Source organism: Ailuropoda melanoleuca, chromosome 7 (genome assembly GCF_002007445.2).
Source record: "Ailuropoda melanoleuca isolate Jingjing chromosome 7, ASM200744v2, whole genome shotgun sequence".
NCBI classification, from domain to species: Eukaryota; Metazoa; Chordata; class Mammalia; order Carnivora; family Ursidae; genus Ailuropoda; species Ailuropoda melanoleuca.
The window spans coordinates 80,285,380-80,310,420 of record NC_048224.1 but is presented as its reverse complement, the minus strand read 5'-3'; the positions used below and the strand labels follow the sequence as shown (position 1 = coordinate 80,310,420).

The 25,041-nt window shown below is 42.4% G+C and overlaps 1 protein-coding gene across 6 annotated transcripts; it reads right to left on the bottom strand.

Annotated features, from left to right (window-relative positions):
• Positions 1-334: 334 nt before the first annotated feature.
• NEK3 (NIMA related kinase 3) lies at positions 335-23,903 on the bottom strand. 6 transcript variants are annotated; one of them, XM_002917687.4, is made up of 16 exons: positions 23,780-23,903; positions 21,099-21,271; positions 19,271-19,364; positions 19,087-19,184; positions 17,827-17,910; positions 16,741-16,808; positions 16,561-16,647; positions 14,044-14,098; positions 10,265-10,465; positions 9,802-9,874; positions 7,694-7,743; positions 4,819-4,918; positions 4,147-4,290; positions 3,534-3,668; positions 1,335-1,461; positions 335-917 (listed from the first exon to the last, which is right to left on the bottom strand). In XM_002917687.4, the coding sequence occupies exons 2-16, from the start codon at positions 21,213-21,215 to the stop codon at positions 833-835; spliced, it is 1,518 nt and encodes a 505-aa protein (XP_002917733.1). In that variant the 5' UTR covers positions 21,216-21,271; positions 23,780-23,903; the 3' UTR covers positions 335-832. The 6 variants fall into 6 exon arrangements, with proteins under 6 accessions (XP_002917733.1, XP_011221287.1, XP_011221286.1 ...); XM_011222985.3 differs by having other exon boundaries at positions 7,694-7,740; XM_011222984.3 differs by lacking the exon at positions 23,780-23,903 and adding an exon at positions 23,455-23,772.
• Between the last annotated feature and the right edge of the window lie 1,138 nt (positions 23,904-25,041).

Here is a 25,041-nt window from a genome sequence, read left to right as displayed (position 1 = left end):
TATCTCGCCTCCTGACAGCATCCCAGCGGGAATGATAGGACCCGGCACATGCATGTCAGGGTGACCCACCCAAATTGGCATCCTTAGTTCCACAGCCCTCTCTAGTTTCCAATACTTTCCACCTTTGGCCTATTTCTTTCTCCTGCACAAGACTGTCAACTTCTGACAAGATCTGTAGTGCCCCCGCCCGTACGCCCGCCACCCCTTCCCACGGCTGATCCTCTGACCTGGGTGCTTCTGTGCGTACTGTGAGGGGCTGTATTTAAGGATGGCAGGTCATTGGTGAAGATCGTTGAAGATCATGGATCACTACCCAGAAATGGGTCTTACTGGAAAACCGCACAACGTTATTTTGTTCCAATTAAATTTATTTAGATCCTCAAACCTTTCAGAAATGTAAAAAGAGTTATACAGCAATTAAGCACCAATCATGACAGTGCAGAAACGACATAATGGGCTGCTGCCTTTGGTCTTTGGTCAGCATCCCTATGAGGAAGGCCTGACTACCCTCGTTTTAGGGTCGTGGAAATTGGAGTTCAAAGAGCTTAAATAATTTCCCACAATCGCACAAACTGTGTAAGCAGTAGCATCCGATTTCTGTTCTGATTGCAAAGCCATTCTTCTACCCCTCCTCCTTTCAGTTCAAAAACTCATGAGCTACAGATTTTTTAAATCTTGTGGTACTAATCAGGAACAATTTTAGATATTCAGTTTCCCCCTCTTCATTCTGTGTCCAAAGAAAACTATAAATCCCGTGCACTGATACTATCCGGACATTAATTCCTCACTTTAAACATCTACTCGATGTGACCGTGGAGCACTTGCTGGGGCGCTATGCATCCGACACTCCCTGCCAGCCGGCTCGCTGCTTCAGCTCTGACACCCAGTCAGGGCTGTCTTCATCCTCCTCGAAATCCCTGTGAGGAAACAATTTTGATATTAAGCCTCCACAGTAAGGGCACGGTAAGTATTTTTTGATGGCTCAAAGCAGAACGCTATCATCACAATATTTAGATTTTTGAAAAATGAGTTCCATAAGGCAAATGACCAGAGGAAAAACATTGTTAGCTCTTCCAAGGGAGCACTTCTTTCATGTTTCTATAACATTTGCCAATAAAATCCAATATATTAAAAAATAATAAGTCCTAGCTGAATGATTAGACTCAGGAATTCTATAATAATACCGTAACACATTGCTCATCCCAGACAAAAGATCCAAGACATGAATATTCACTTGTGATGTTGAGTAGTATACCCAGCTCCTGCTACACCTGAAATTAAGGCATGATTTTCACACACAACGACCAGTGCCATGTAGGTATATCCCAACGTACGTGTCCTCTGCATCCAGTCTAGGTTCCAGTCTCTCTGGGTCCAAAATGACAGAATCGTGACCTCCATCCACACTGTCTGACGTTTCTGTTTCTTCAGACAGGGGTCCCTTCAAGAATCCTTCTGAACCTTCAGAGGAAAATTATGCCAATTTTAACAGTAGTTGCTTAATTAGTGAATGTTGGACTAAAATCCTCCAAATTTTAGCTGGGTCACTGAGGACAATGCTCTATTCCTTTTGTAGTGCCTCCCCCATTCCACAGCACGATTTCTGGCATCAAACAGGCCCATGAAGCATCAGTATGGGTATTAAATTTAAAAACAGTGCTTTCTTCAAAAGAAAAATTTAGAAAATTATAATTAAAACCTTCAAATACAAGCACGTATATTAAAGATGTCTTCGGATCATCGTCTTCCAGTGGTTTTTCCTTTGAACTTTTCCCCACGATGGGGAATAAAATTAAGGAATGGAGACCACATGCGTGCTTTCAAAAATTTCCTAGATGGCAACTGCTTTCAGATTTTTGCTCACACGACAATAACCTAACACAAAAATGTGGGCTAAGTCTTTATAAAACCCTTTCATAATAGAGCTATGACATAGGTTTTGAAGAGTGAACAGGGACCAGAAACAAAATCCAGGGCCTACGATTGCTACAACAAAATTCACAAGTGTTAGCCTTAACACCGTCCTCTATGCACCCGCCTTTGCTCGGGGCTCTTACGACCTCTAAAAATTCATCTACACTCCTCTAAAGCCCTCTCCTTGAGTGCTGCTCTCCCACCACACTCCTCCAGGGAAGGAACTGTGTTTTATTCTTTTTTTTTGAAATCTTAACCTAGCACATTTGGCGTTCAACAAATAACAAATAAAGTCAACTAAATTACAAAAAATTATTCTATATAATAAATACACTATATATATATATGTATATGTATAATAAAACACTAAATGACAACAAATACGGTCAAGACTTGCCACAGCATCACAGGCTCCACTTGGCATAATTTATCTTAGAGCTTCACTGAGCAAGATGGCTTAATAATTGAATCATCAAAATTATACACAGATGTACACACCCTTAATGCAGTCCTTTGGCCTCGGTTCCTAAAGACAGTATTATAAAAGGTAATTTCATGCAATTTTACTGACAAGTCTGCAGAAATGATAAAAAAATCAAATCCTAATTATTCCTTTTTCTTGAGCTCTATTCAATACAGCAGGATTCAAGCATAGAGCAAAAGAAATCTTGAAATTCCTCAAAGTCTACACTATGATGGAGTCTGAAGTGTAAAGTCAGGAAAACCGGGGTGTATTTGTGTGGTAAAAATGGGCCACTCTTCAAAGTAGTCCCACGATTATTAAAATAAGCAAATAAACGAGCGGTTAAAAGTAATGAAGCTCCATGGGAAATTTTAATGAGAGCTCCAGACCAGCTAAAAAAGATTCAAGGAAACCTAAAAAGTACAATGTTACGAATCATTTTATAACTTTAAAATCAAAGTTACAACTTTAAAATCAAAGTCTCTGGGAGGGGCGAAGAGGGAATTTTTAAAAAATGGGTACGTAGTTTCAGATTTGGAAATGGGAAAAGTTCTGGAGACGGATGATGGTGATGGCTGCACAATGTAAATATATTTAATGCCCCTGAACTGCACACCTAAAAATGGTTTAAATGGTAAATTTTAGGGGCACCTGGGTGGCTCAGTCATTAAGCATCTGCCTTCGGCTCAGGGCGTGATCCCTGAGTCCTGGGATCGAGCCCCACATCAGGCTCCTCTGCTGGGAGCCTGCTTCTTCCTCTCCCACTCCCCCTGCCTGTGTTCCCTCTCTTGCAGGCTGTCTCTCTCTCTCTGTCAAATAAATAAATAAAAATCTTTAAAAAAATAATAATAAAATTAAATAAATAAATGGTTAATTTTAGTTTATGCATATCTTACCACACTTTTTTAAAAAAATCAAAGGGAGGGGGGCACCTGGGTGGCTCAGTCCGTTAAGCATCTGCCTTCGACTCAGGTCATGAAATCGGGGTCCTGGGATTGAGCCCCGCATCAGGCTCCCTGCTCAGCTGGAAGCCTGCTTCTCTCTCTCTGTCTACCCCTCCCCCCTGCTCGTGAACACTCTCTCTCTCTCAAATAAATAATTAATTAAAAATTAAAAATTAAAGAGTTTCCACAGGTACGTAATAGACTTGAGTCACCTGGTCTGTATATTGTGTATGTTTGAAACGCCAAGCTGAGATCCGCATTCTTAAGGATGTTCATCAAAGTTTCTGGAGTCTCTTTGAGCCACTGCTTACGGGTGTTATTTTCATTGTACTTTATTACAGAACCACCTAGTTGTGAAAAGGTAACAGTTAGAGCCACGTAAAAAAGATTTGCAGCATATATCTTCCATACCGTATTTTAAACTAAGTTAGTTATATTTTACTCTCTACTAAAATCTATTTCACTCACCTACATGGGCACTGCTCTGATACGTGACACCAAGTATCTTCTACAGAGTGACATTAAAAACAAGAACAGTCTACAGCCCATTAAACAACCATTAGAAAATGCCCCATAGTGGGCACCTGAGTGGCTCAGGAAGTTAAGCGTCTGACTCTCGATTTCGGCTCAGGTCATGATCTCAGTGTTGTGGGATCAATCCCCACATCGGGCTCTGCACTGGGAGTAGAACCTGCTTAAGATTCTCTCTCTCTTCTGCTCCCTCTGCCCCCCCCCAATACTTGCTCTCTTAAAAAAAAAAAAAAATCACCTAAAGAAAAAGAAAGAAAATGATCTATAGTAACAGCATTCAATCTGACTACTAACCTCTCTCATCCCCGGCTGCTAAACTGGAGGAGAGTATGGCTGCATTTTCCAAAGCCGTGAGAGCAGTGTTGGGGACATTTTTCTCCCACTGTCGCCTGAGAGGACTTGGTGAACTGGGTTTCCTCAGATGGACTGATTTATTATCTGATTTTAAAATGTAAAAAAGTATTGCTAAGCATATTATTTATCATTTATATGCACACATATACTCAGACAACTACATAGAAAGAAATCTTTCTTTTCTCTTTCAAACTCACATCCACTCACAATGTTTTTCAAGTCTAACAGTAAAGGGAATAAAAAAAGAAATCTCCAAATGCAAAGGTAATGCTAATCATTAAAGTGAATTTTTAAAACTACGTATATATTTATATATTATAGAATGTACAAGAATGAAGCCCAAAGAGGTTGTATATTTCTGTGCATGGTTTCTATGGTACATAGTGCAACGAATACTATTTTTTTCTAAAGGCTCTTATTGATAAACACTATCCTCTTTTTTTATGAGTAATAAAGTATTCCTGTACCATTAAATAAATCCACTGGATAAGCAAACAAAAATCTGCTTGTCCATTTGTTTATGACACCTACGACTTAGTAAGATGAAAATTAATATTCCTTCCATATTCCTCAATTCCCACTTATACAACAATTAGAATTTGAATAACTTACCTTTCCCTTTGTTTACTGTCCCCAGGGCACTTTCCACTGAATTTTTATTAATGTTTTCTAAATCAGTGTGGCTGTACTTTCTACCTTGTTCTTCCCCTGGCTTTAAAAGGGATTAAAGATACAGATTAAAAATGCTTGAAATGCTACAAACAAGGTAAAGGATGCAAGTCAGCTATCTTAATTTTAAATAAAGATTAATGAATTAAAAAGATTAATAACCATAGGACCCTATACATAACTGTGTATGTTGTACGTATTTATATGTCAGTTAAAAACCATATACATATGTACATATGTATATTAAAGTCATATGTATTTCTAATCGTTATATTTTTTTAAAGAGAGAGTGAGAGCGAGGGGCAGAGGGAGAGGGAGAGAGAGAATCCCAAGCAGACTCCATGCTGAGCACGGAGCATGAGGCGAGGCTCAATCTCACAGCCCAGAGATCATGACCTGAGCTGAAATAAAAATCAGATGCTTAACCAACTGAGCCACCCAGGTGCCCCTATATTACTAATCATTAATATCAATCATTGCAAATATGAAGAGGATTTATAAAATAACAGGTATTTGAGAGGTCTTTATAGAAGCAATGAGTAATGAAAAATTTCAATATGGGTTGCTGTATTGGGCTTTTCATGCTGGAATATCAAAATGAAATATTTTATGAAGTTGCTCTATATGGTCAAAATGTTCCCACTTCACCTGAGTAGTTCAGTAGTTTGAACATCTTGATCTCTTGATTTCGGCTCAGGGCATGATCTCAAGGTCGTGAGATCAAGCCCTGTTTAGGGCTCCACAATTGGCAGGGAGTCTGCTTGAGATTTTCCCTCTCTCCCTCTCCCTCTTTTTCTCTCTCCTTCTCTCTCCCTCTGTCTAAAAATAAATAAATAAAATCTTTAAAATGTTCCCACTTAATTTGGTATTTTTCCAAATTATCTAAGCTCCTGATTTCTTGAAATATCATAACATGCTGTCTAGACACACTAAATCTGCACATATTTTGAGAAGGAATACATATCCTATGCCTAGACAGTTTCCAGCACACAGGTTCTCAATGATTTGTTGAATGAATAAATACAGTAGGCTGTAACTGGAACTTCGCTCGTATTTCTATACAGTGGATCTCAAACTTCTCTCCCCACCCGACGAAGGGCCCCCCATAGACAAAGAAGTCAGAATCTTGGCTGGTAGTGGTGATGAGAAGTTTCTAAAAGCCCTGAGGGGATTCTGGTGTTCCATCCCCGCCGACAGTCACTGCTCTATAGGCAAAAGTCACTGCTCAAACAGCGCTCCTGGCTCGGCCCTCACGCCCTCACGCCTTGCCGGCTTGCCCAGGACCTTCTTCCTACCTCAGCTCTTCCCTTACCTGACTGACTTTCTGCTCTCTTTTCGTTCTGCTTACATTTCGCCCTCTTTTCATTTTGCGAGAACCCATGGGTGTGTCCACTTAGGTGGTATTACAACGACAGAGGTGGCCGCCTGGGACAGGAGTCAGGATTGCCTGCAAAGGGCCCTGAGGAAACGTTCTTGGGGGCTGGGATTTCTAGATCTTGATTGTGGTAATGGTTATATGACACTATAAAATTTCCAAAATTCGTCAAACTCTACACTAATGGGTAAATTTTACCGCATATAAATTATGCCTCAATAAAGCTGGGGAAAAAATACAGATATTCTCACAGGAATAAAAAGAAAAAGTACAGGGGCCGGAGCTAGTCCATTTGTAGCAACATAATGGTGGGATGCTGTTATTTATTTACAGCCAAACCTCCATTCCAAAAAATTTGACAAGTTTAATTACTAGTACATTCCATAAATAGAATGATCTGTTGTTAGTGCAACATTTTTTCTTTTTGGAATTAAAAGGTTGATTAAACTGTTGAAGAAAGAAAAACAAATCAGGAGTAGGGCACGATTTGCTGAGCTGGGTATGGCACCACTCAGAAGTCGACCTGCTGCTCCCCTTCACAACTTGACCGCAGCTCCCGTGTCAAAGAGCTCACAGCTGCCCAGGGCACCACTAGATAAACAAGACCATGAATGCCAGGCTGAAAAATGTCAACTTGGTTTGGCAGGTAATGGGGAAGCACTAAAAGTTCCTGAACAGAAAAATGTCAAGAGCAAAATACGGATCTAAATATCCGTTAGCCATAAAAAGGGAAAATATTCTGATACAGGCTATACCATGGATGAACCTAAAAAATACTACACTAAGCAAAATCAAAACCAAACCAAACCAAACCAAACCAACCTATGCTAAGCAAAAAGACACAAAATGACAACTATTGCATGATTCCGCTCCTGTGAACTACCTGGAATAGGCACATCTATAGAGACAGAGGTGGGATGGAGGTCACCAGGAGCGTGGGGGGCAGTGCAGGTCGGGGAGGAATGGGGAGTTATTATATAATGCGCAGCGTTTCTGTAAGGGGTGATGAGAAAGTACTAGAAACAGAGAGCGGTGATGGTTACCCAACACTGTGGATGTGATTAATGCTGCTGAATCGTATGCTTAAAAATGGCTAGAATGGGAAATTCTGTGTTATATATGGTTTACCACAATGACAAACAAACCAAATCCAGGCTGAAACAAGATTCATGACTGCAAGCAGAACAAAGTTCTCTCACATCTATACTGAAACCACCAGTCGTCTATAACTGAAAACGAAAAGACAAGGCACATGAACCAAAGGCTTGGTGATCTCCAGTGGCGCAGCGGACAGTGCAGGATGACGGCCACCAATTACTTCAGTGCCAAAGGACAGGAAACTGCTGGCCGGGAGGGACCCAGCCCCAGTCTCACAAACCTTTCACAGCCCTGGATGGTTCCCAGTAGACAGGTATTTCATAAACGTCATTTTCAAGCTCTTACCATGGCGGTTGCCTCATGTTCCAAAGCTACCCTGATTCCGCCGGCGTCTGCTTAAAAAGAAAAGACAAGGTAGGAAACGAGAGTACGCGGAGGCTCACGTGATTAAGTTCCTCGTGTGATCTGCAGGCAGCCCAAAGACAAACGGAGTTCTTAAAGTCAAAGACCAAAGCCTTAGCCTGAATCGTGGTATCAAGCTTTAATCCCCCGGTAATTTAAACAGAGGCCGTTCTGTTGTTCCCAATGTCAACATCTGAAAGGTAAGACCTCGCGATTCACTTATGCCCCCCCATTTCGGCACTAGAAGGTGAGATACTCCGCATCCCTGGGAGGCCACCATCACCTCCAGCTCAGGCCAGCTATGGTGTCTGTGCTTTTCACGACAGCTATGACAGCCCGTGGAGTAGGGATCCCTCGTAGGAAGGGAGCTGCTTGTCCCCTCACGAGGCACCAGCGGCGGCAGTCAGCGAGAACTTGGGCACCAGCTCCCTTCGGGAAGAGTGGCTGATTTGCCCCGGTTGAGCCCGGCCGTCCGTGTTCCTCACTCATTCAACATTGTAAAGAATTGCTATTGAGCATCTGTGACGACAGGTGCTAAGGCTACAACAGGGAGTGAATGAGACGTATCCCCTGCCCTCACGGAGTGTTCACTGTGCTGATGGCACTGTCTACCGACCGCATGGAAATGCCACCAGACACACCGTCTGCCATGGTGGTCCTTCTCTGCTGGTTTAGTCCTCTTTTTTAGGAGTGGTAAGACTACACTTAGGCAAACTATCTCGAAACTTTTCTTAGACTGGCTTCTATTGTTGTTGCCCAGCATTATAAAACTAATTTTCCACTACCCTGAGATGCGGACAAAAGCTACAAAATAGTACCTAACGTAAAATTAACACTAAAGCAAACTATGGAAACAAAGGTAATTGGCTACCCCTTAAGGAATGGAGAAAAGGCTGAATTATAAGACCAAAGGGCTTGCATTACTAGAAGGATATACATTCCTACAAAAATAACATGTAAAATTGAACTGTCAGAAAACAGTAGAGTTTTTGAGGATTTCTTGTGGAGCATGTAACACTGAGATAATGGGCACCAAACAATGGAGGTCTGCAACATGTCCCTACAGCGAGTGGATGATCTGTTTCTGTTTGTCTTCTCTTATTCTGGTCCTATCTACTATCTTCGGTGGAGCTCTTCAAATGCAGGGTCGGAGTCACTGATGACAAATAAAAAAAGAAAAATAGGGGCACCTGGCTGGCTCAGTCAGTACAGCATACAAGTCTTGCGCTCAGCGTCCTAAGTTTCAGCCCCATGTTGGGCATAGAGTTTACTTAAAAAAAAAAGAAAAGAAAAGAAAAGAAAACAGAAAAAAAAAAAGGAACAAAAGGAGCTTGGAAACAATTAAGAGATGACAACTTCCAAAGAGACAATACATTACATTTGAAATTTGTTCAGGATCGACTAAGTATGAATGGAAATTTTGTACAGCTATTAGGTGGACCGTTCTAACTCTTGAAAAGTCTCTGCTTTGTATTTATTTTTAAAAGAGTTTATTTATTTATTTGTCAGAGAGAGAGAGCACAAGCAGGGGGAGCTACAGGCAGAAGGAGAAGCAGGCTGCCCACTGAGCAAGGAGCCTGATGCAGGACTTGATCCCAGGACCCTGGGATCATGACCTGAGCCAAAGGCAGATGCTTAGCCGCCTAAGCCACCCAGGCATCCCAAGGCTCTGCTTTTTAAACTTTTGTTTACCAGATGTTTCTTTGGACATGTGGGGATAATTTCCTACAAGATTAACATTGTATTTCGTGGTCGGATTCCTAGGCCAGGACACAGAAGCCTTCTACCTGACCAAAGAGAACCTGGTACTAATAATGAAACAGAAAACAATCTTTACATCATTAAAATCGCCAAACTAGGCTTTTTGATCCCTGGGAAACTAAATGTATAAGAGTCAGTACAGAATTACATCTGAAATAGCAAGAAGAAAATTTTAATTTCAGGACATCTCTGAAATGGTTTCTAGTAACTTGAAAATTGTATTTTTCTTTTTTGTTAAACTACATTTTGAAAGGAAATTGAACAAAAGGTAAGCTTTCTAAAATTCTTACCTTTTTTTCTTGGTGTGCTATGCTTAGAATTTTTGGTTTCTTCTAATACCTGCTCGCCATATTCTGTAATGATCTGAAAATTTCAAGTAGAGAATTTAAAGATGTGAGGTACACTTTTCTTTAGACACTGCCATGTCATTTAATTATCAACATTCTTCCCCACAATCGTATTTACAGTTGAAAAGCAAAATGCCCTTTAGTAAATAACTATAATTTAGACACACAATTTAGACGTTTCTACATGTCTAGAAAAATATCAGAAAGGTTACTCAAACTCTCCCTGTGAGTATTCTCGGCAAACGGTATTGTGGAAGGGAGAGGAGGAGGGAAAGGAAGTTTTAATTTTTTCTGTATACTCTTCTGCATTATTTAAATTTTTACAACCATGTACTACATGTTGTGTTTAGAAGATAACGAACCATTTGACCGTACTTGAAAACCACTCACAGTTGATCCATCATACCTCTGGGGGTAAGCACTTGCGGACAAGCCGAGCCAAAGAGCCTCTAGAGAGAAGTGTTGTAGCAGAAGGGCGATGGGAGGGATTCCTTTTAAACATCTGCTTGATCAGATGCTGCAGTTCACAGGAGTACTGAGACGGCAGTGGGTGCAGGGACCCCTGACATATTTTGAGAATAAGACTTTTCCAGCTATTTGCCTGAAACTAAAAAGTAAAACTGAACTGTAACAGCGGAGACAAGGCAAGAGACAAGACAAGGCAAGAGTGGAAGAAATTACCAGCTCAATGGAATTCTTATGAATTCATTTAATTTTATAAAAGCATCTGCTGCCTGGTCATTTTTCTTCCCAGAGGGATCCTTAAGGTACTACTTGAAATCTTATGGTGGGTTCAGAAGGAAGGTAAACATAACATTGCAGAAACAATTGGAGAAACTCTCAGCATTGATGCCAGCTTTAGGTGCTTTATCACTCATAAGCAATGTGTGTGCAGAGACACATTTTTAACATATTTTAAAATCAAGGTAATACATACATATAGCTTTTTTTTTTTTAAGATTTTATTGATTTATTTGAGAGAGAGTGAGTGAGGGAGACACAGCACACCAGCAGGGGCAGAGGAAAAGGCAGAGGGAGAAGCAGGCTCCCCTGCTGAACAAGGAGCCTGACGCGGGGCTCGATCCCAGAACCCTGGAATCATGACCCGAGCCGAAGGCAGATGCTTAACCAACTGAGCCACCCAGGCGCCCCACGTACATGTAGCTTTTTAAGAAGTCAATGGTACTAACAGGCTTACACTAAGTGTAACATCCCTTTGCTTCATTCCTCTCCAGAACCCCCTAGGCCTGCCCCCTTGTGATATGCACTCCAGACTATGCCAGCTTTAAACGTCTACTGCCAAATCCCTTTTACCTTTCAGGTCCTCAAAGTAGCTATTAAACTTTGACAAGCAATAGAATGGGAGTCAAAATGACATGCCAGAGTAACATTTTTATTTTTTTATTTTATTTTATTTTTTAAAGATTTATTTATTTGACAGAGATAGAGACAGTCAGCAAGAGAGGGAACACAAGCAGGGGGAGTGGGAGAGGAAGAAGCAGGCTCATAGCAGAGGAGCCTGATGTGGGGCTCGATCCCATAACGCCAGGATCACGCCCTGAGCCGAAGGCAGACGCTTAACCGCTGTGCCACCCAGGCGCCCCATGAGAGTAACATTTTTTTAAAAATCTTCACTGTAGAATAAACATTGAAATTAATGTTAGATATTAGTCAGCCTTGCTGATACTGATGCAAGAACATGTTCGCATTCTGCCTTGGAAATGCACCCTATTAATAAAATATGCAAGTGAAGATATGAAAAAGGAAAAAAAAATCAACACAGAACAAGGGAAAAATTCAGGTAGTGAAAAATGAGACTGAATCTGCTTTGTCTCTAGATTTTAAAACCATTATACCAGATTTCTACATTTCCTAAAGGTTTAAGAACTACTTTTGCCTCAAAGCAGACGAGAGAACAGATTGTGTGCCAAATATCAGGGCCCCATACTCCTTAATTCTTATTCTTGCTAGAAAAAATAAGAACATGTATATGAAAGTTCACAAAAAAGACAGAATTGGGGGAATAAAGAATATAATCATTAAAAAGATACTGGAATTAAAAAAAAACAATCTTATTTGTATAAAACAGTGATTCTTCACTTGGGCTGTACATTAGAATCACCTGTGTCAAAAATTTATTTATTTATTTCAGAGAGAGAGAGAGAGAGTAAGGAGAGAGCAGGTGAGAGCAGGGGGAGAGGCAGAGGGAGAGAATTTCAAGCAGACTCCGAGCTGAGTTGGGAACCCCACGCGGGGCTCAATCTCATGACCCTGAAATCATGACCTGCGCTGAAACCAAGAGTCGGGCCCTCAACCAACTGAGCCACCCAGATGCCCCTAGAATCACCTGTCCTAAAAAACACTGCTGTCCAGGACACCCTCAGCGGTTTCAATTCAATTAGTTTGGCATGGGCCCAGGCATCGCCACTTTGTAAAGTCTCCCAAGTTTTTCTAATGGTACAGCGGGCATTATAAACCACGTACATTCAAGGAGGACGGCACATGGCTTCAGCATGAGTGCCTTTCACCTAGTGATGGTGAAGGCTTTTTCTCCATCATTCACTCTCATATCTCTCAAGCACATCTGTAAAGATGCTTGCTGGGGGTGGATGGGGATGGGCGAAACAGGTGGAGGGGATTAAGAGGCACAGACTTCCAGGTGTAAAATAAATAAGTCTCGAGGATGAAAAGTACAGCACAGGGAATATAGTCGATAATATCGTAATAACCTCGTTTGGTGACGGACGGTAACTATGGTTACGGTGAGCCTTTTGTAATGTATGTAAGTGTTGAATCACCATATTGTGCACCTGAAACTAACATAATACTCTGTGTCAACCACATTTCAATTAAAATTTTAAAAATGAAAAAAATGCTTGGTTAGAGCTAAGTTTCAATCTGTACCCAAAGGACAGAATTTATTTCTATGCAAATCTAAGACTTAACAGGGACGAGCGCCATGATTGTTAGTTTATTGTGCAATAAATAACTGTTAAATCAGCAGGCCAAGTTATTTAACCTCTTTTTTGTTAAATTATTTCTTAAAATATCTTGAAAAAATAAATATAAAAATGGTTTTCTCCACAACAGCCAAAGGTGAAAATAACCCAAATGTCCAATAACTGATGAATGGATAAACAAAACAAGGTATAAATACACAATGGACTATTATTCGATCGTAGAAAGGAATGAAATTCTGACACATACTACAACATGGATAAACCTTGAAAACATTATGCTACATGTGATAAGCCAGACACAAAGGGAAAAGTACTGTGTAATTCCACTTATATGAAATATCTAGAATACATACATCCTCGGAGACAGAGGATTAGAGGTTACCAGGGGCTGGCGGGGAGGGATGGGGATGGGAAGTTATCGTTTAATGGGTACAGGGTTTCTGTTTGGGACCATGGAAAAGTTTTGCACATAGGTACTAGAGATTGTACAATATTGCAAAGTAATTAATGCCACCCAAAATGGTTAAAATGGCGAATTTTATGTTACATATATATATATATATATTTTTTTTTACCAACATAAAAAAATTGAGAATAGTGGAAAAAATGAAGAAAGTGGGGAGGTAGGGAGGGAGGGAAAGAAGGAAGGCAGGCAGGCAAGCTAAATATAAAACTATAGAAACTAAATAATGAAAGTTCCCTATTAGTATATGCTACCAAAGGGGCTCAAGACAAAGGTGATACCCACGGAAACAGGTATGAATTCATCTGTTAGAAGGTGGAGGAGGATCAGTAATGGATCCTCCAGACCGAGAAATTACTTTAATACTGAAAAACAAAGCAAGCCATTCCATACCGTTTACCCAGAGTTTTATGCAGGGTAATTACAGACAGGGACAAGGGGTAGGGCGCAAGGTGGGCAGGGGAATGCAGGGCACTACACAGCTATTCTTTACCCTATTCTCCACCCTTTCTCTGCAACTCTCCGGACCTTAACCCCCAGCTTCTCTGGAACAAGGGGCATGGGGGTGAGGTCCCAAGGCAGTTACCCAAAATGGTACGACCTGTGCGCCAGAGGGAAGAAGAAGACAGAAGGCCAAAGATGGAGGCAATGCTGTCGGCCCTCCTACAGCATCCTAGGGAAGCACATGGCCAAGTGGAATTATGAAGGACTTAGCCAGATATAACAAGAGGCTGCCTTTCCCATTTTACACACCATACTTACCGGATGCTTAAGGGTACAGAGTTCATACAGAATGCATCCCAAGGACCAGATGTCACTGGAAGCATAAAGAAGCAACGTAATGACAAATGGGTTATGAATGATTATGTGAAATATAAAAGACAAATGAAAAATTACCTTTAATAAGAATAAATATCACAAGTATTTCCTATTAAACTAAAATATATGTAAGTTTGGTCTAATACTTAGATACTTACGAACAGTCATGTTCACGGTGAAATTCTCTGCTCCCGAGCCCCTACCCTCCAAATCAGGGTGGTTCAGGTGTCGTTTCAGTAGCATTTGGTAGAAGAGGGAATATTCGTGGACTTAGATTGGCATAGTTGGAAGAGGGCTTTAGAAGTCACGCAGTGTAGCTTCCACCCAGACCATCTGTGCGCAACCCCAGGCCTTCGGATCACGCCTTCTGATAAACAGCTCTTTACCTCCGGCCCAGCCTGTGCCCCCTCTGGATGGCTCTAGGGATAGTGGTCTTCCTTATCATAAACCAAAATGTGTCTTCTGGGAACCCTCACCACCCACTGTGTTAGCTCTACATTCCCAAACAAAGAGAATAAGACTACTCATTCTTCCACAAAACAGTTCTTCAAAACTCAGAAAAGAGTCCTGGAGTTTACCCCAAACACCCACCCTTCTTCATACTAAGCATTCCCATTTTCTCCGTCATTCTCACCACCTAGTTGTCACGCCCCAGACTTTTTCTACATGATATTCTTTGCATTTTAACTAATGGCTTTAATCAACGGTTTCCCCCAACTTTTGATTCTTTTAAATTTCAAACCTACAGAAAAGTAAATGTCCACATGCTCTTTCTTAGACTCCCCCACTGTTAAATTTGCCACATTTGTAAGCTGTTGCCCTCTTCCACATGTATCTGAACCTCTTGAAAAAAAGATGGCGGACACCAAAGACTTCACCCCCAAACATGTCAGCATGTATCTCCTCAGAGCAAGGATACTCTCCCTCATAAACACAATACCACTGTCACATCCAAGAAATTTAACCTTAATTCAATAATATCATCGAATATTTGTCCAAACTCAAATTTTCCCAACCAGTAAGTTCCTTTATAGCTGCTCTGTCCCCAACGCACTCAGTTTTACTCTTAGAAGAAACTATTCAGTACGGATTATCATATTCTTTCCAGCAATCAACTCGACAGAAGCTAACAAGAGCCTGTAGGTGTTTCTACTTCTAGGAATTCAGGCCAAGAATGTGTTACAAGATAATGACCCATTTATGCACAACAGGTCTATTAATCACAACACTGATAATGATACTGAAAATCTGAAATAGGGGCGCCTGGGTGGCACAGCGGTTAGGCATCTGCCTTCGGCTCGGGGCGTGATCCCGGCGTTATGGGATCGAGCCCCACATCAGGCTCCTCTGCTATGAACCTGCTTCTTCCTCTCCCACTCCCCCTGCTTGTGTTCCCTCTCTCGCTGGCTGTCTCTATCTCTGTCAAATAAATAAATAAAAAATCTTAAAAAAAAATCTGAAATATATCAGTAGGCCAACAACAATATTTGTGAAGAGTTTAAATATGTGGTAATATGAATATGATATGATAAAAAAGGAGGAAGTCAAGTTGTATATAGAATACATAAACCAGGTTTAGAGGGGGTAGTGAATGGATGGAAAAAACAACAAAATGTTATTAACAGCAGTGAAAAAGTAGGTGACTGCCATATCCTTTTTTTTTTTTTTTTAAGATTTTATTAATTTATTTGACAGAGACAGCCAGTGAGAGAGGGAGCACAAGCAGGGGGAGTGGGAGAGGAAGAAGCAGGCTCCCTAGTGGAGAAGCCCAATGTGGGGCTCGATCCCAGAACACTGGGATCATGCCCTGAGCCGAAGGCAGACGCTTAACGACTGTGCCACCCAGGCGCCCCATGCCATATCCTTTCTTGTATATCTCTGTATTTCCAATACTCCCCCTGCTCACCCACTCCATCAATGGGCACGTTATTACTTATATTCAGAAAAATACTATGCTTTAAATCATAAGGTCTGTGATACTATCTTCTTTTAATTAATTAACCTATCAGTCAAGTACTTATCATCCACTCCTGCCAAAATGAACTCATTGACATAATCCAGGGGTTCCCAAATTTTGCTGCACTCCGGAATCATTTGGTGATTCTGGAAAGTGACCGCTGCCTGCTTCCCACCCCCAGACATTCTGATACAACTGGTGGGGCTGCAACCTGCGCTTCGGGACTTTTAAAGGTGAGAGCAGTATAACGTGAGAAGCGGTCATGTCATTCGTACTGTTCCCTAGGAATGACGAGCCTTTCCTTCAGCATTTACATTTAGCTCCTCTCAGCTCCGATGAAAACAGTTGGAGAACTGGGACTTTCATCTAGAAGCCTGGGCATTTAGAGTCTACACTCCTTTCAAACATATTTTTCAAAAACCACACTTCACGTGTCGGCTACAATGCCTGTCACCAAACAGTCATGCTTGGTACTCACTGCACCAAGTAAGAACATTACTTACCTTTTATTGTTGTAAGGCATGTTCTCCCAAATTTCAGGGGGCACGTAATAAGGTGTTCCCACATACGTACAAGCAAACGCCATAGGGCTAAAAACATAAAAAGGCAACGCACAATTACAGAGCATGCCTGAGTCGTGGAATGTTTGATTGCTGTCACTACTACAGAATAGACACACGTACTTGGAGAGAAGACGGGCAGATCCAAAATCTCCCAGTTTTACTTTTCCATTTTGGGTGAGGAAGATGTTCTGCGTTAAAAAAGAAGAGCTGAGATTATGTCTTGCATCATTCACCCGCAAGGCAGAGATCTCCAGGGAAGCTGTCTTTCAAAGCCTGCTGATGATGGAGATGAAGGGTAGAGATGCTGACAGCTAAGTCCCAGAGGGGAACACAAAAGGACAAGATACCCTCTTGATAGCTCCACGTTCCCCCTGCTCGGGAATTCAGGATCACTGCTTAGAAATCAAAGAGAGTTTAAGATTATATCGGCAGACAGCCCTTGGGTGGCGCAGTTGGTTAAGCGTCTGCCTTCAGCTCAGGTCATGATCCCAGGGTCTTGGGATCCAGTCCTGCATGGGCTCCCTGCTCAGTGGGGAGTCTGCTTCTTCCTCTAACCTTCCCCCTGCTCATGTGTGCTCTCTCTCTCTCAAATAAATAAAATCTTCAAAAAACAAAAAAGAAAGAAAAGACTGTATCAGGCAGAGCCTGATGGAGCGCCTGGGAAGGTGTCAGGGGGACTCCATGGGGCAGCTCTGGGTCTCAGAGATTTTCCATCTAAGAATGTACTGTAGTACAGGGGCGCCTGGGTAGCGCAGTGGTTAGGCGTCTGCCTTCGGCTCAGGGCGTGATCCCGGCGTTCCGGGATCAAGTCCCACATCGAGTCCCACATCGAGTCCCACATTGGGCTCCTCCGCTGGGAGCCTGCTTCTTCCTCTCCCACTCCCACTGCTTGTGTTCCCTCTCTCGCTGGCTGTCTCTCTGCCAAATAAATTAAAAAAAAAAAAAAAGAAAGAAACAGAACGTACAGTAGTATGGTCTCGGCCCTCTCTAAGAGAGCTTGGAACACCCTAACTAAACTTGTAAAGAGATTCAATGACCTTCCTCAGGTAGTACCTTACTTGGCTCCTATAAATATTAGGTTAACAAATGTTTCCAGGCTAAATAAAAACGTCCCAAGAGGAAACAGAATAACACAGAAAAAAGGACGGAGCGGAATAGTTTTTGTTTCTCTTTTCACTTTTAGGCCCCAAAAGGTATTCCACTTACCTTGGACTTGATATCTCTGTGTAACACACGTTTCTTGTGAATGTGATTTACTGCAAGGCACATTTGTGTAAACCAATTAAGGATCTGTAAGGAAAAAGTATGCAGGAGCTGCAGGAACGCAGTAACTGGTTCGTGTTAACCCCAAATCCCACAGAATTGTCTCCAGGCCTTAGCTGACCTGGATTTTCCATAATGTAAATACAGAACTCCTAAAAATTGCATAGTTCAACTAAGATTCAATGTTGGCTGGAGGAATTCAGAAAAACTGTGAATCCCATGTTCCATCATCTTGTGTGTGATCTAAATAGCAATTTAGTTCAATAAAACTCCCACCATGGTTTTCTTGAATTCAACCCAATAAAAGTATTTCTTAAATATATACATCAAGGTGGCTCACCACTAAGGAATGAGTATGTTACAACTTTTTGTAATCATTAGTCAGACCTTCACTTGCCTTTTCAGAATGTTCATTTATTAACATTAAAAGACTCGTTATATTGTCAACCATCCTGTGAGTCAGCATTTTCTTCTTATAAATCCCTAGTCAATAGTATTCAGAATTTCTAGGTACCTAGGGGGCCTATAATGAAATGTCAAACTGATTTTTTTTTCTTTTTTGCTATGGAGATCCATTCATTTGAAGCCAAGGTTGACCTCCTTCTCTGGAATCCATATTTTCAACAACACAACTTCTAAATAAAAACATTTATACCAATATGCTTTCATAACATGTTATACCTTAAATCAAACGAAATCCCACTCACGGTGTTTACTTAAATATTTTCTTTCGTCAATTCATTCCAATAACATTCAATACATAATTTTCCTTTAAAAAGACAGGAAGTACTAGACTTAAAAGGAAAGCGCTAAATTGTAAAAGGAAAAAGTGTGAGAATAGGTATTCCCACGACACAGGAATTTGGGCTTCATTCTTCTGGTTCTCTAGTAACGCAAAATAAATCCATGTCTTCCACAGTGACAGTACAACAAAATCCAAAATTTGAAATATATAGGACAAAAGAGGAGTAATAAATTTTGAAACTCTTCTAAACACAGGCGTTTTATTCCTTGCTATTTTATAAACATATCTACTGAACCTGCTGAAAATATCTCAGGCAGCCACCTCCTGCACACGAAGCAGCAGCACTGATAGAAGTGTATCAGGTAATCATACGTACAGTGCTTTTACTGGAACTTATACACATCTGGAGCGGAAAGCTGCTTCTAAACCTTGAGAAACTGTGGAAGCCAGTCTCTTACCGTATCTTCAGGAAACAACTTTCCTTTCTGATGCTTTATCTTTTGCATGAGGTCCCCTCCGTCACAATATTCCATCACAATATACAGGTGTCCCTCAGCTAAAACAAACAGATGACTTGGAGGAAAGCCTGGTGGCCATAAATCAAATTCCACAATAAATTTATTTGGGGGAATTCATATTTACCTTCAAATGATTCTTGAAAGGCAACGATATTGGGGTGTTTCATTTTGGCTAACAGAACAGCCTCCTTCCTAGAATTCTGCGTACCCGAGAGAGACTAGAAGAAGATTTTAAACAGCATTTTAAAATGGATAGCTTTACAACAATACAGTATACAGTTGATCCTTGAACCATGGGGGAGTCGGGGGCAGTGACCACCCCACCCCCGTGCAGTCGAAAATCCACTTGTGACTTTTCACTTCCCAAAAACGTTAACCACTAAAATCTTGGAATAACACAGAGTCATTTAACACATATGTTGTATGTTACATGTATTACATACTGTATTTGCACAATAAAGTGAGCTACAGAAAAGAAAATGGTACTAAGAAAATCACAAGGAGGAGCAAATACATTTACAGTACTGTATTGCATTTATCAAAAAAATCTACACGTTAAGTGGCCCCGTGCAGCTCACACCTATGTTGTTCAAGGGTCAAGTGTGGTTTGTATATGTCAATGCCAGAGGCAGTTTTATAGCACTGCGCCGTGACCCAACTTATGTTTATCAAACTCTACAAGAAAACGTGGTGATTTTTCAATTATGGCTCTATTTTGCATGCTAAAGCTGACCCCTTATATCCTTACAAGTATAGAATATAAACCAGTTTTCACATCAGCCTGACCATAACTGATTTGGAGAGCCAGCACACCATTAACCATAATATATCCTTAAAGAAAAACTAGGGCTCTCATGTCTTACTGTCTGCATCACGTTTCCAGCCCACTGGTCTAGATGAAAAAGAGACTGGTGTGTTAGTGCAGTAAGGATGGAAGAAGATGGATTACAAAGCTAGTGTCCAGAACTGTTTATCCCCTAACTTACTCTCCAAGGACGAAATCCCGAATGGCTTATCTTTCAATGAAGAAACTGCCATGGGGGGGGGGGAGAATTAACAAAAGATATTTTAAATAGGGGCACCTGGGTGGCTCAGTAGGTCAAGCCTCCAACTCCCGATTTCAGCTCAGGTCATGCTCTCAGGGTCATGAGATGGAGTCCCCTGTTGGCCTCCATGCTCAGTGGGGAGGCTGCTTGAGATTCTCTCTCTCTTTCTCTCTCTCGCTTGTTCTCTCTCTCTCCAAAATAAACAAATCTTTTTAAAAAAATGCAAATTCACAGACCCATCTGGACCTACTCAACCAGAAACTCAGGGGTAGGGCCCAGCAATCAGTGTTTTAACCTCCAGATGACTTTGAAGCCCACTCAAGAATCACTAAAAGAGGTCAAGAACACAGTGGGGAAATAAATACTTAGAATTCTGAGAACTTTATTAAAATGTATTTTTAAAACATTGATCAAGACATTATTAAGCAGCCTCCATGGCACAGAGTCTTCTCTGTGACAACTATGATAAACAAGGGTAAGGCAGCGCCTTCCTCACCTTCCAGGGAAATAAAACCCAAAACGGATCCACAAAATAGCTTCCCCGAAACCAAGGGTTACATTTTAGCTTTTTGCCCTTCATTGTATTTTTCATGCTCTAGTTTCATTAATATGGCCCCTGAGCTGCTTCTGGCAAAGCTTACATAGGCAAAATTGGAAGTTATTGCACATTATTCATTGAGATAAAAGAAAGAGCAATTTCCACCTAGACTATTTTTCTCCCTTTTTGTTAATTACAAAAATTACCTAAAAATCCATATAAAATACATCAAGACCTTGTAAAGCTAATGAATAAACCCATTACATCTTTTGCACGAGAAAGCAATTCCATGTTAAATCTCGAGAACTCATTTTCCTGGGCAAATTACATGTACATTTTCAACATGAGCTAATGGCTTCAGCAGTGACCTTGGGAAGCCTTATTTCCTTCATGGCGAACATCTGATTACTGCTTTCTTGCCGAACCAAAAGGGCTCTGCCGAAGGAGCCCTCTCCGATCACTCTCAGGACCACGTAGCCATTCATGCTGGGGCAGCACGCAGCCCGGCTCCACGGACACAGTCACCACGACCTCTCCCAAACTGTAGTCAAACAACAGAAATGTTGAGGATTAAATTTATTTTCAAAAGGCAGAATGAATTCAAAGTAGCTCAAAATCACCATGATAGGACAACAGTTTTACTGACTGGACTGTTGGACCCTGAGCACCCACCCCAGGTTTTATAATCCTGAATGAAAAGTACATTTACGAACTGTACTGCATTTATCGAAATAGCCGCATATAAGGCCCCATGCAGTTCAAACAGTGTGGTCAAGGGTCAAGTGTGATTTGTATACTTTTGGCAGCACATTTTGACCTCTCCTGGTCCCTGCTGTCACGCATGCCCCAAAGCAGATGGGACCGCTGACCTCAACAAAAATAGGGTTTTGAGTCTTACAGAAAGAGCTTTGCTGGCATATAGCATAAATATCCAGAGGAGTCAGGAAAATGATATTTAACTGAAGCCTGAAGGATGAATGGAAGGTGGCTAGGCACGAGGGCACGGGGAGTGATGTAGGCAGAGGGGCTGGCATATTTAAGAGCAAAAGAGATTGTGTTCAGTTCAAGGAATTGAAAGAGGACTGTCACAGGCTGGTGAGGCAGACAGGGCCTTATCTGAAGGCCACTGTAAGCCACATTCAGGTTGCTGGATTTTATCCTTGTGGTAGTTAATGTGCTGTCTCTGAAGGATTTTAACTGAGAGAGCATATTAGAAAAAAATCACTCACTCTGGCTGCAGAGTGAATGGACTGCACATGGGAGGGGGCAGGAGGGCTGGAGTGGGACTCTGACAAGAGAAAAGGCAGGAAAATAATGATGGAGTGGAATGGGGTGGTGGCAATGGGGATGAAGAAAATGAGAAGAAAATATGTAGAAAGAATTGGTGACAGATTTATGGGTGACAAGCTGGGAGAAAGGGACAGGGTAGACCTCCCAGGTTTCCAGTGTAAACTGGGTAAATGATACCATTCCCTGAGAGAAAAGCACCATGGTTGCGTGTGTGTGTGTGTGTGTGTGTGTGTGTGTGTTTCATTTTTCCGGCAGTGGGAGTGTGGCAGGGGTGGGGAATGGCATGGTGAAGGGAGACATGTGCTCCTTTTAGGACATGTTGAGTTGAAGGTGCCTGGGATTAAGAAGAGATAAGCAGAGTCTTTGAACTTCAGTCTCCCTTTCTGTATTTCCCAGATGAAGCAGCTAGCTGAATTGGTTCATAGGTAAAGGAGACTAAAGTTCCTAACACTTTGCCTGGTACAGAGGAGGCCCTGGATAAATGGCAGCCATTATTATTACTAAAACCTTAGCAACATGATGAATTTTTTTACCTTAGCAACATCATACATTAAAAAAAAAAGAAAGAAAGAAACACTGGAATGAATTAACTTAATTTTCAGAAAGCTTACTTGTCGTGTTTTGTTTCTTTTAAATCACACCTCAAAGAATTATGAGGCATGGCAGGTAAAGCAAAAATCACAAACCAAAACATACACTACAGTGACCCGTAAAAATGTTGTTTGTATTCATGTGTGTCATAGAATCACTCAGCAACTTTAGAATTAATTTCTTCCTATTAGCCAAATTAGAGGCATTGTGTTCAAAAACAATTCTTTTCAAGAACAGTCGGGTCTTTCAGTAAATTCAGGGACCTGAAAGAAAAAAGCTAGTTGCCACTATTCTAACTGACCCTTGGTATTACCCAATTTAATGAGGTCAAGGGCCCCTCCGTGGCTCAGTTGGTTAAGCGTCTGCCTTCAGCTCAGGTCATGATCCCAGGGCCCTTTTATGGAGTCCCAAGTTGGGCTTCCTGCTCCGCGGGGAGCGGGCTTCTCCCTCTCCCTCTGCCTGCTGCTCCCCCTCCCCTGCCCGCCCGCCCGCGCTCTTTCTCTCAAATAAATAAAATCTTAAAAAAGAAAAATTACAAGTTTTGCCATATTTCTATTCTTTTATTCTTCAGGGTCTTTATTTTAGGTCATAGTCAGTAACCGCTAAGCAAGAACCACCGACTTTTCTTAGCTGAAAACCAGTACTTATTTGGTCCTTTCTGCCCACATTTGCCCGTTACTCAATATGACACCCACAAGATCAGTAAAAGACCTGTATACACTGAGGGTGACAAAGTCCGTTTGCACGCTTCTCCCAATCAAACCCTAGGGAAATGACTTGGAAATAGCCCGAAGCGGGCTCACGGCTGAGAAACCCTGGCGCGCAAGCTTCGAAGGCACGCACGCGCTGATCGCACCACGCGGAAGGCCAGCGGCGCGCAGATGCTTCCTGCCGGGGAGCCCGCGCCGCCTGCAGTCCTCCCCCAGCGCTGGACCAGCGCCGCAGCGGGTGCCCGGAGGATAGGAGGCTGCGGGGAGGCGAGGGGGGACCTGCGGGCGGGCGGCCCAGGCCCGGGGCGGAGCCGGAGCGGGGATCCAGGAGCGCCCGGAGCGGGTCTCCCACTCGCCCCCACCGCGCAAGGGCGCCGCCCGCTCCCCGGACCCCAGGCCTCCACCGCCAGCCGCGTTCCTTCCTCCAGGGGCCCCTGCCCGGCGGCGTGACCGCTTACCGGCTTCCCCGGCGACCGGAGGCGACCCGGCGTCCCGGACTAGCGCGCTTCCGCCGGGCGGGCCGGCAGGGCGTCTCTAGGGTTGCGGGTGAAGAAAGGTTCTCGGGTTGGGCGGGAGGCGCTATTACCGGAGTAGCCGGGCCTACTAAGGGCGCGTTTTCAAACTGTTGCTCCATAGCGTCCTAGAACAATGCCAGTGCTATTGAGGGAAAGTGTCTTCCAGCAATAGGAGTTTTGCCTCCAGTTTAAGCGATAAGTTTCTCGGGCTCAGCACTGCCCTTACTAGCTGTGGAACCTTGGGCAAGTGTGGAGAGTGGAACAGTGAGTGGCCCCAGCAGAGATGTCCCCATCTTTCTCCCTGGCAATTGTGGATGTTAGGCTCTGTGGCAAAGGGCTGTTAAGACTGCAGGTGGAGTTAAGGTTGCCAACCAGCTAACTCTAAAATACGGAGGCGGTTGCAATCTCCAGGTGCGCCCAGTGTGATCACCAGGGCACCTCCAAGTGGAAGAGAGGGGCAGAGTGGTGGTCAGAGAGAGATTTGAAGATGGAGGACAGGGCCACCAGCCAAGGAACGAGAGGGCCTTAAGAAGCTGGAAAAGGGGGCGCCTGGGTGGCTTGGTTAAGCGTCTGCCTTTGGCTCAGGTCATGATCCTGGGATGCTGGGATGGAGCCCAGCGCCTGAACCCTGCATCCGGCTGCCTGCTCAGCAGGAAGTCTGCTTCTCCCTCTGCTCCTCTCCCCTCCATCCCCCTCTTGCTCTCTCAAATAAATAAAATCTCAAAAAAAAAAAAAAAAAACTGGAAAAGGCCAGGAAACGAATTGTCCCCTTGAACTTCCAGAAGAAACACAATCCTGCTTATACCTTGATTTTAGTCCAGTGAGATCTAATCCAGACTTATGACTTGCAGAAGAGAATACATTTGTGTTGTTTTCAGCCACTGAGTTTGTGATTTGTTACAGCAGTAAATCTAGGAAACTCATACAGCAAGGCATAGTACCTACCTCCTAGGAGCATTGTGAAAATCAAAATGGGTATATTAGCAATATGTTTTAGAACAACTTCTGGTTGTAAGTGTTAAACGAGTCCACCATAACATGGCAGAGCTAATATGTGATTATCCTGTAAGAGTAGTGATAAGAGCAGGGTGCTATTGAGGGAGTATCATCTTCTTTCTGAATGGTCAACATTTGCAACATCTGCTTTGCTTGGTTTCAACTGAAGAAACAAAAACAGAACTACTATACATGCCTATGCCCAGAAT